Source organism: Tupaia chinensis, unplaced genomic scaffold, assembly GCF_000334495.1.
Source record: "Tupaia chinensis unplaced genomic scaffold, TupChi_1.0 Scaffold000654_1, whole genome shotgun sequence".
In the NCBI taxonomy this organism is placed as follows: Eukaryota; Metazoa; Chordata; class Mammalia; order Scandentia; family Tupaiidae; genus Tupaia; species Tupaia belangeri.
In genome coordinates, this window is record NW_006160175.1 from 589,909 (window position 1) to 602,336 (window position 12,428).

Consider the following 12,428-nt stretch of genomic DNA (forward strand, 5'->3'; position numbering starts at 1 on the left):
GATCTTCTTGGATTGATTCTATTTGGGGTCCTTTGTATTTCTTGGGACTGGATCTTTGAGTGCCTCTCTTGGTTTGGAAATTTTCTTGCAGGATTTCATTCAATAGATTATCAGTGCCCTTATGAGTCTCTTCACTTTCTGGGATAATAATTATCTGAATATCTGGATGTTTGATGGTATCTAGTATTTCTTGTCTATTATTCTCATGGCAGGAGGGAGTCATTTTCTCAGTCTTTGTGGTAGGTTTTTCTAGGCCAGCAATTTTCTCTTCTATATCTGAGATTCTATTTTCTGTATGATCTTGTCTGCTTTCAATACTTTCAAGGGAGGTTTTGACTTCCTGTATTATAGCCTTCGTCTCTAACAGGTCCATTTGATTCTTTCTTAAAGTGTTTAATTCCTCTTTTAGATCTTGCAAGAATTTCCTCACCTCCTGAAACTCATCAGCTCCTTTCTCCTTACTCTTCCACAGTTCATTGTCTCTCTTCTCTTCCATCTCTGTTAGCTTCGTCATTATGAATATTCTAAATTCTTTATCAGACATTTCCATGATTTCCATTGAACTGTCTGTGGATGAAGAGGAGTTATTCTTTTCCCTTGGAGGAGAGGTGTTTTCTTGCTTCCCCATATTTCTTGTGACCCTCTGTTGATTTCTAGTCATCTGATGAATGGTGTGTTTCTTCCTAATTCTTGAAGTTCAATCTGAGCTTTCAGGATGTGGTCTGAAATCTGTAGGCCATACCGTTTTTATCCCTTTGTGCAACAGGTTCAGTGGGAATCTGTTTGCCATACTGTTTTTATCCCTTTGTGCAACAGGTTCAGTGGATATTGAGGAATATATTAACCCTGATAGTATTTGGATGTTTGGTTATGGTTCCTTTAGATCCGTCTAAAAACACAGTGAATGGAGATTGAGGAGCAGAGTGGAGAGATAAAAGAAAAGGAGGGAATAAAAAAGAAAAACAACCAAAAAAATTATTAAAAAATAAAAACCACATGGCATGCTCACTATTTTAAAAAGGAAAAATTACAAAAAAAAAAAAAAATAGAGACAGGAGCAGAGACAGACAGAGACAGCGTGAAGGCTAGAGGGTCTCCTTACCACTCCAGCTTGTGGGCTGGAGGCTGAATTATCAGTAGAAAATCTTCATTTCTCCTTTTTCCCTGAAATCCTCTGGATTTAGTACTATGTCCTTCCATGGTGCCAAAGCTACCATAAGGAAGCATAAAGTCTTACCCTCTTATTTTTCAAGAAGTTCTTTAGCTCTGGCCTGTAATGCTGAATAAATATTGTTTTATAATATGGAAATGACTTCTAAAAATATTGCCCACATTTGTGTCTGAATTTGAGGGTGAAATTTTTATCTGAGTTGCAGACATTACCTGGAGGTGTCTGCTAGTACCTTTCACTGACATGTCTAAAAGGAATCTCATTCTTTTCCAGCCTTTGTCCCCCTCCAAAATCAATACTGTTTTTATTCCATATTTTCTCTTCCTCTGTACATAGGCCCTACAAACATCAGACATGTCCCTAACAGCTCCACCCTCTTTCTGCCCGATGACCTATTGATTCTACTTTAGAAATATTTCATCCTTTCCCTTCTCCATTTCCTTTGACACCAGCCAGTTTTTAAAATGCCACTTATAAATTAAGCAAGGTGATATGTTATTCAGGCAGAAAAGTTTTCTCTATTGCAGTTAGTCTATTTATTTAAGAGTTTTCACAGCAGGAGAAAGGCTATAAATATTTTGAATATAAATTGACTCGTAGTTAGAGAAATTAAACTCTAATATATGATAAAAATTGCTAATTTTTTTTCTCTGGTAAAACAGAGTAATGTAAATTTGAATTATTTAAATGCTTTGTCATACCTGATTTCTTGTTTATATTCATTCTTTTGCCTTTGTGCTTCCTATTTCTTCTGCCAAGAATGCTGTTCCCTGCCCCGCCTAGTTCCTGCCATGGCTAACTCATGCTTATTCTTTCATCATTCACTGGGAAACCTTTCATCTCCAGTAACTCATATACATCTCGCCTATGCCTATTACAGTTGTCTGCCCTGTGAACAGAAAAGATTTTCTTTTTAATCCTTGAAACATAGGAGTCCTTAGTGCCCAGTGATATCCTGGAACAGTGTCATGGACCAAAAAAACATGTTGGATGAACATTTTAAATGCATTTTTAACATTTGGAAGGACATCTTCCTATATGTCCCCAACTTAACTATCAGTTTACTTCATAGCCTTTTTGTACTTTGAGTTTCCTTTGGAAATGATGTTATACATGATTATGTCCTAAACTAAAAACATATTCAAATACACTATAAAAAACTTACTTGATTTATAATGTATCACAGATTGTTGAAACATTTAATAGTAGGCAGATATTTCATAAACTTTCTATAGTTCTCTATGGAGTTCATTTATCAATTTATTTTCCTACATTTCTATGTCACCTAACAATGTACCAAGTGCTTTCTTTTCTATTATCTCCTTTGATCTCCTCATTAACTGTAGACAGATATTATCTCTATTATGCATGTCAGGAATGATTATGTTAATTGTCCAGTGTCATACACAGAATTGGTTGATAGCTCAGACTAGAATGCAGGTTGTTTTGATACAATATTCTTTCCATTATGGATGCAGGAGTGAAGGCCAAGAGAAACCCATCTACTCTGCTCTGGGGTGGTAAGAACAAGAGAGATAGAAGTTCCAGGTATAGAATGAAGGACAGGAGAGAAAATGTAAAGAAACACAGACAGTTGCCTTTAGCTTAAGAATAGATTGTGATGGCACCAGCAGTTAGCGTAATGGCTGTGTCACTGGACTCCCATGTAGTCGATCACGGTTCAAGTCCCAGACCCAGTGCCTTAAACTCACGCCAAGCGTGTGTACATGTGTGCCCAAGATCCCAAGAGGAGAAAGGAGGAGAAGGGAATGTGGCGTGGCCATTCCCCCTGGGGGGTGATTTCTTGATTTTTTGCTTTCTCTCTCTCTCTCTCTCTCTCTCTCTCCCACTCTCTTTCTGGTGAGTGCACGTGCCCTATCTCCAAAAAAAAAAAAAAGAATGTGGTGATTGGAAGTAAGAGATAAGACTGGAAAAGCATGGGAGTATCAGGTGGCATGATGATTAGGGTGCTATATCCCATATGGCCAATTACGATTCAAGTCCTAGACCCAGCAGCTTGAAAATCACACTCAGCATGTGTGCATGCATGCCCAAAATCTCAGGAGGTGAATGTAGGAGAAGGAATTGCAGCATTGCCACCTGCATGGAGGATTTCTCAATTTTCTTCTGTTTCTTTTTAGTAAATTTAATTCCCTATGGCCAAAGGGGGAAAAAATGGATTAGAAAAGCGATTGAAATCATAGTGTACGGGAATGAAAGAGTAGGGACTTTATAGTGTCGGAACTAAGAAATACTGAAAATTTGATACTGGGCCTATGGAATAACAATTCTGCTGTAGTACTTATCAATAATATATAGGATAAATTAGGGAGAAAGTAGAAGTAATGTGACTATCTAGGCAACTCATGCAGTATTCTAGGTGGAAAATAATTCAGTTCTATACCACCAACATGGAGTAAAAAAAGGAGGATTAGATCAACTCAGGAGGTACTGAGGAGTTTAATAAAAAAGGATTTGGCAGTTTAAATCAATGAGACAAGGAGAAAAAAAAAAAAGCTGCGTGGTTTACAGTGGTGATAGACATGGAATGGACCCCTCCCACTTCTGTGACACTGTATCTGTCTATGACCTTTGTTCTCCAGCATGACTAGTTATCTGGCTAACCATTTTGGTCAATTTAGTCAATATTTATTCATTGAACACTTTTTATGTAATACTAGGATTTTTGCCAGTTGCTAAATGAAATCCCTAGTCCCTGCCCTTAGTGAGCTCACAGTCTAATGCTAGAAACAGTCATATAAACAAGATAATATTGTGAAGAACTTATTGGTATAGCTACTACATAAAATTAGGATATAGACGTGCACCGAATTCAGCCCAGATGGGATCAGGGAAATATCCTCAGTTCTCTGTCTTGAAAAAGAGGTAGAAGCTAGCATGGTGAAGAAACTGAGAATGATGTTGTTGCTACAAAAAACAGCAAGTTCAAGGCAAGAGGTAAAGACCACGAAACTTCATGTAAGCTACTTGGTGAGCCTAAAACATGTCAGCATCTATCCCAAGAACAATTGGCTTGTCCTACCTAACCATAATATGATTATCACATTCTGATAACTTAACATTGGCCCAAAATAAGTATGTGATATCCAGTCCTTATTCAGATTTTTTTCCCAATTTTCCTGATAACACCATTTGCCACATTTTTACCACTCAGGAACTCATATATGTTGTTGTCAAGTCTTTTGGAGTCTTTTTCAATCAAAAGCAAGTTTCTAGCCTTTTCTTTCCCTCTCCTGACCCCTCTCTGTCTTCTTCTCTTAGTCTTTATGATTGTTATAGTTTCAGAGCCCAGGACAACTGAGTCATAGTATGTCTCTCACTTTGGAATTATGTGATTGTTTTCTTGGATTTAGAGTAAAAAAATGTGTAGTAAATATTTCTGTGCAAAGTGCTACACTGGTTATATTGTCCCACACTTAGGAGACAGTTGATGCCTGTGAATTCCATTATTGGTGATGTCAGATTTGATTGTTTGGGTAAGGTGATCGCCATCGGATTTCTCCATATCCCGTTGCCCTGCAGCCTTACATAACAACGGTTTTTACAACCATTGATGATTCTTGCTGAAATCATTTCTTACTCTGTGAGTTTTATTAAGGTGAATTTTCTGTTTCCCTTATGTCTTTGATACATATTAGCTGGCACTCTTCCATAAAGAAGAACTTTCCTATCCCCCATTTTTAGTACTATTTTTCTTTTAGGATCAGTGCGGATGATGAATAATTCTTTTTTTCCCTAATGTTTGATAATCTGTTCCCATCCTTATTTATGTGATGTTCAAATTGCCCCAGATGAGACCAAGGAAATCCTTCAGTCTGGCCCTTCTGTCCTTTCAGTATATCCTTATCTGTTTTAGATTTTATTTTCTGGCACAAGAATATTCTCCTGACATTTCCTACATTCTTAGCCTTGGTACTAGAATCGGGCATTCATCTTTAGTCAGTACTGGTTCTTAGAAACCAAGATCTGAGAGCTAGGTGTGCTCATCGATAGTGTTAGGTTGTTGTTCCTGAACTCTTTTGGTCTACAAAGCTTGGGAAAGTATTGTTTTTAAAAAACCTTGAGCTTATATTTATTCCTGTAAATCCAGTCCAATGCATAATAATTCTTTTTCTCCTTCTCCTATTCTATATCTTTATGTTCTTTTCCTCAGTGAGTGGTCCTGCTACAACACATCAACACATTTACCTGTCTGCTCAATCTTGTAATAGTTGCAGAATCACTGCATCAGTACCACTACAACAACAAATGTACTAAGGAGAAAGTTCAATTTTTTTAAGTTTTCTTTTTTTAATTTTTAAGTATATGCCACTGATGATATTCTAAATTTCCTTGGATTTACTTTTCTCCTCTTTCTTCATAATTAATTCTATGAGTGTAATAACATGTTTATTTGTTTCTGTTTGATTTTAGCTTTATGATTTTTTTAAAATTTTTTGGACAGGTTTTTGCTAGAGGGCGCGTGTGGTCGCCAGACAGACTGAGAGAGACAGAGAGACAGAAAGCGAGAAATCATCCCCGGGGGGGATGGCCATGCCGCAATCCCTTCTCCTCCATTCTCCTCTCAGGATCTTGGGCACACCCGCACACGTGCCCGGCGTGAGTTTTAAGCCACCGGGTTTGGGACGCGAACCATAGTCAACTACGTGGGAGTCCAGCAACATAGTCATTACACTAACTGCTGGTCCCCAGCTTTATGATTTTAATCTAAATCTTTAATCTCATTTTTTTTAACAACTATGAGATTAAAATATTCAATTTTTAAAACATGTCCTTTTATTAATGAAATACATTCACTATCTTAATATTTGGCATTACCTGTAGTTCTTTTTAGGAAAAATATAGTTAAATTTGAGTACTAATTTTCAGATATCTAGTTACTTATGAAGCTGTCTAAAATATTTAATGTACTTGAATTAAAATAGCCATTGAGCTACTATAGAATTCAACTTACATGTAAAATAACAATCTCCAAATAGTCTATTTTTCACCCACCTTTTTTGATAATATCTATAAAATTTAGTACTCTTCTAAAAATATGCAATAAAACCTAATGGAAAAAGGACTGATACATATTTATAAATATTATTATAAGCTGTAAATGAGTATATTATTTGTACTATAGTGCATTCGATTGTCAAATATTCTCTATAAAGGGATTGTGTCCCCAAAACAAAACCAAAAGAAAAAGGAAAACAAATTTAAAAATGCAAAAGAAAATAACTTTCTATTATTTTGGACATAACACTATACCATTTACACAATTACATAGGAAGTACTTCCAAATAAACTATCAAAGAGGAAAAAAATAAAAGCCCTAGCATTTTCTTGAATTTGGAATGGAACAGTAGTTTCTTTGAAGCTTTTTGTCTCACTTCTTATGAATAATATTTACTACTGGTAAATATAAATACCTATGAATTGTACAAGGATAATCTGTTATTTGAGAGAGAATTGACATTCTTCATCCTACATCCTTCATTAGTTATATACAGAATGTCATTTTAAAATAATCGTAATACGATCTTGGGCACACCCGCACACGTGCCCGGCGTGAGTTTTAAGCCACCGGGTTTGGGACGCGAACCATAGTCAACTACGTGGGAGTCCAGCAACATAGTCATTACACTAACTGCTGGTCCCCAGCTTTATGATTTTAATCTAAATCTTTAATCTCATTTTTTTTAACAACTATGAGATTAAAATATTCAATTTTTAAAACATGTCCTTTTATTAATGAAATACATTCACTATCTTAATATTTTTCATTACCTGTAGTTCTTTTTAGGAAAAATATAGTTAAATTTGAGTACTAATTTTCAGATATCTAGTTACTTATGAAGCTGTCTAAAATATTTAATGTACTTGAATTAAAATAGCCATTGAGCTACTATAGAATTCAACTTACATGTAAAATAACAATCTCCAAATAGTCTATTTTTCACCCACCTTTTTTGATAATATCTATAAAATTTAGTACTCTTCTAAAAATATGCAATAAAACCTAATGGAAAAAGGACTGATACATATTTATAAATATTATTATAAGCTGTAAATGAGTATATTATTTGTACTATAGTGCATTCGATTGTCAAATATTCTCTATAAAGGGATTGTGTCCCCAAAACAAAACCAAAAGAAAAAGGAAAACAAATTTAAAAATGCAAAAGAAAATAACTTTCTATTATTTTGGACATAACACTATACCATTTACACAATTACATAGGAAGTACTTCCAAATAAACTATCAAAGAGGAAAAAAATAAAAGCCCTAGCATTTTCTTGAATTTGGAATGGAACAGTAGTTTCTTTGAAGCTTTTTGTCTCACTTCTTATGAATAATATTTACTACTGGTAAATATAAATACCTATGAATTGTACAAGGATAATCTGTTATTTGAGAGAGAATTGACATTCTTCATCCTACATCCTTCATTAGTTATATACAGAATGTCATTTTAAAATAATCGTAATACCATGTAGTCCTTTAGGTTTTTTTGTTTGTTTGTTTGTTTGTTTTTCCGCTATAGGGCGCATGTGCTCGCCAGACAGACAGAGAGAAACATAGAGACAGAAAGCGAGAAATCACCCCCCAGGGGGATGGTCACACCGCAATCCCTTCTCCTCCATTCTCCTCTTGGGATCTTGGGCATGCACACACACGCGCCCGGTGTGAGTTTTAAGCCACCGGGTCCGGTACGTGAACCACGGTCGACTACGTGGGAGTCCAGCGACATAGCCATTACGCTAACTGCTGGTTCCCCACCCCTTAGGTTTTTGAGAGCCTCTTTGGATTTATTTATCATACAAAGAAACAGTTCAAACATTCTTTAATATTTTGTTGTGATTGCTCTGTGTCACCTAAAGTCAGGGGACGATTATCCTCTGATATGAAAAGTCAATTGTTGGGAGCATGTTCACAAAAGTTAGCATGGAAATGTAATTTTGTACAATAAGTTTAGACAGCAGAATCTCAATAACAGCAACAAAAACTCTCCTACACCTGGTCGATTTTAGAATAGAGACTGATGCTTTGAAAATAACTGATTTCTACAAGGGAAATGTGATTTATGATAACCCCAGACACAGAGCTGGGTAGAACCACATTCCATTTAAAGTTATTGTGCAGTTGGACTATAAAATCAGCGTACTGAAGTGAATCAGTGGAACTGAGTCCTCTTTAGTGGTCAGTAGCACAGGCACTAATGAGACAGATTTCATTAAAAGATAGTTGATTTACAGGAGAATTAAAATCCTATCTTGTTTTGAAATTACTGGCTTTGTCCTGGCACCTGATCGCCTCCCCACCCCCCCATCACCATCACCATTTTCTATGTATGCTTTGACATTGCTATGGAAACCCCCAAGGCTGATGGAATTCCCTGTGTCTCTTTTCACAGAGGGTGATGAGACAGGAGTGATGGATAGTCTGCTGGAGGCTTTGCAGTCAGGAGCTGCCTTCCGCGACAGAAGAAAAAGGACACCGAAGCCGAAAGGTGAACACTATACTTGTTTCATGTTACTTTCTAGGGAACTATCACAGAGAGGAATGCTTTCCCCGCCCCCCCCCAATTCTTTTAAAGTCATGTGTCAAGAATGCAATGCTGTGGGCAACAACTGTTCAGAAGTTTCATAAGTTTGCTTAATCCCTTGCAAAGACAAATGTCAGACAGATATGCATTCCAGTTGGTCGATGTTAGTAGCACATTAACAAATCAATTCACTGAACCTAGAAAATCCTGATTAGTGTGACAAGTCTCATCTAAAAAGCCATATGTACCTTATCCCAGTAGAGTTTACAGTAGCATAATTAAATGGGAAGTAAAAGTCATAACATTACTGCTTTAAGTATTTCAGGGTACTGAAGCATTGCTTAGCTTCCAGAAATACTTAACCTTGGAAAAAAAGTATGTCTGATACTGTTACATTTCTCGAGATGAACAAACCTTTATATTAAGTTTCTTTTATACATTTTTTTAACAGATATTCGTCAAAGTCTCAGTCCAATGTCCCAGAGGCCTGTTCTGAAAGTTTGTAACCATGGTAATAAACCATATTCATAAATTGCACATTCTTCTTATCTACTTTCATCCTGTTGATCTGTGATTTTGGTAGACTGCTGTGAAGTTCTTAAGTTTTAATATAACTAAAACAGTAAAAATGTATGGATGTACATAGTTGCTATGAGAATATGTGCTCATATTTTCTATCCTTAAATTATTACCTTGAGGTTGTGTCTTAGGTTCTTCTTTCAAGTCTCCAGTGTATAATATTATCATTATTAGTAGTAATAGTATCAGAAGTTACCTTCACACATTTCTGATTAGAGTTATCCAGTGCACCCTTTCACAAGCAGGGTACTATTATAATACTTTTAAGTAGTGGATATACTGTAGTTCAGGAGCTAGTTTGAAGTATTGAATCTGTTACCTATTCTACCACAGTTTCCAATATAGTTAGAAATACTTAAACCAGAAGTGGTTAAGGTGGTTGGATCCCACATGGCCAACCACAGAATTTAAATACCGAACTGGGCAGCTTGATAAACATGCCAGACACAGGGGGGTGTAAGCCCAGAATCCTGAAAGAAGGGAAAGATGAAGAGGAAGAGATTGTGGCATGACCGTGCCCCGTAGGGGGAGCTTTCTCACTTTCCCTCCCTTGCTGCCCATATCTCCCTAGCAAGCACATACACCTTCTGGAAAATTAAAAAATACTTAGACCAGTATTTTGGCAAAATTGTAAAACATGTTCATAGATTAGCTTCATGTGATATTATTGTGGGAAAATGTGCTAAAATCACAAAAAGAAGATGAATTAATTTAATTTCTGGCTTTATATGAGACCAGCTCCTTTGAAAAGTCCCTAATCAACCCTGTGTGCCCAAACACACGGAGCCCTCTTGCTCTGTTCAGGGTGCTATATCTTGTTGATTTGAATTTTATTTACATTGGTTCCCTTTATCTCTGTTTTGTATATTATGGGGTTCTCCTTATATTCCATAGTCAAAAACACACCAATCCATTGTGAATGCCATTTATTCCGGTTGTTACCAAAGTTTGCCAAGTTTATTAATGGAAAAATATTTGATGGATTTCATCAAGTATTTTTTCTTGATACTGATAAGTTCTGAAAGTATTAATGTGTGACTGAGAGAGAAATTTCTGCCAGATTTTTAAGGTAACCTAAAATAATTGTGAGGTTAAATTAAAAAAAAGACATGGATGTATCATTTCTTAATAGTTGTGTGGATCCTCCCTGCTCCAGGTAATGTATATATAGTGGGTACCTAATAAAAGAGAAAAAAAGTAAAAATCCGCAGCAGTATTTTAAATATGTCTTTGTAAACTTTTTTTTTTAGTATGCTCTTGATCTTTTCTGCCTTTCTCTGTTCTAACAATAGTAGAAAAGAGTCAGAATCAGTTAAAGAGAAGTAATTGTGGATAATTATATAATTCCTGGCTTTGGGCTTAGTATTTAGAGCCACTGTGGTATACTGAATCATGGTGAAAGTGTAGCAAGTTGAACTATCCTGGACCACAGAGATTATTTTGCTTTGTAGATAAATAATGGAAACCCACAGAGGCTTAAAACGTCCCAAGAGTTCAGAGCTAGTTAGTGACACAACTATGACCATAATACAGTTTTAATTCCTATTCCACTTTCTATATGATTACATATTGGTACTTCATTTTTTTTTTAATGATTGTTAATAAGAACAGTTATTAAAGAAAAGAACCACAAGGCTAGCACATGGCTTGGTGGTTGGGGTGCTGGATTCCCACACAGCCAAATGGGCAGTTCTAATCTCGGACCTGGCAGTTTGAAGATCATGCCATGAGCGTGTGTGTACATGCCCAAAATTGTGACATAGGGTGGAGAAGAAGGGACTGTGGCATGACCATCCCTCCTGGTGGGGTGATTTCTCACTTATCCCCCCTCTCTCAAACAAGCATATGTACCCTATGGCAAAACCTTTAAAAAAAAGAAAGCACAGCCAAACACAATGATTGTGAAATGATTATAATGGCATGTCTATCAGATGCTTATTTTAAATAAATATTTTAAATATAACCTAGGGGTAAATTACTTAAGAAAACTTTGTATGCTGGCCTTAGGGAACCCAGTCTTTCTGTGACTGTGATGTTACTAAAATGTCTGGGATAATGATAACTCAGCTGTGATTACTTATAAATTGTGGTATTTCTGTTCATTATCTCAAAGCAGACGAGCATTGCATTTCTGTAAAGCTAATATGTACTGTCTTAAGTTCTAAGGCTATTATGATAATTAAGCTGGTAGATTATACAGCAAGCCAAAGGATATATATCACAAAGATCAAATTCCCTTCTCTAATATAAATATAATAGATTAAAGCATTTTTAAAATAATTTTCAACTGATGTTATTATTGTGTTTTTCCTTCACATTTCTAACCAAGTAGAAGGAAATCCTGGTAACCAAATTTAGCTCTAATAATTGTGTGTGTAGAGATACATTTTTTAGACTAAATGGTGAAAAATGGTGGACCTGGGTAAAGAAATTTCTTTATTGTGGAAAGGGTCATGATTATTTCTAAAATAAGATATTTCAGAGTTCATTTTGCAATCTGTTTCTAAAACTTCATGTTTTTGTTGAAAATACTGTACAACTGAATTATTGGAGTAGTAATGTTGAAATTACTATTTTTTATTAGAATTTGCTTCTTTGTACTTCAGTGTCTGACACTTATATTTTCTAGAAGTACATATTTGTTGCTATAGACCTTATAACCTGTTTTTAAAAGATTTATAAGATTTTCTACAATTACTTAAAATTTGTTTATATCCAAGGTAATAACATTATTAATAGAATTATTAATAATAAGCTAAGGGCCAACCCATAGCACTGTGATTAACCCTTTATGTAAGAAGCCAGAGACCACATGGCTAACCGCAGTTTCAGTCTTGGCTCTGGTGGCTTAAAAGACACACTAGGCAAACATGTGTGTACTCAAAATCCTGACAGGAGAGAGAGATGGAGGAAGGGGATTATGGCATGACCATGCCCCTTTGGGCGGGGGGTGCTTTCTCTCTCTCTCTCCCTGTCTCTATGGCAAGCTAAGTATCCTCTGGAAATCAAAAAAAGAGAGAGGGAACAGCAGATGGCATACTGGTTACGTCGCTGGACTCCCACAGTATACCGTGGTCAAGTCCTGGATCCGGCAGCTTGAAACATGCCAGGCGTGTGTGCTTGTG

General features: G+C 36.1%; 1 protein-coding gene across 1 annotated transcript in view; it reads left to right on the top strand.

The window, feature by feature from the left end:
• The window catches only part of DIAPH3 (diaphanous related formin 3), a 556,802-nt gene that overhangs the window by 421,337 nt on the left and 123,037 nt on the right, over positions 1–12,428 (top strand). Inside the window, 2 exon segments of the mRNA XM_006159773.3 lie at positions 8,593–8,688; positions 9,176–9,235. Coding sequence (XP_006159835.1) covers positions 8,593–8,688; positions 9,176–9,235 — 156 coding nt within the window.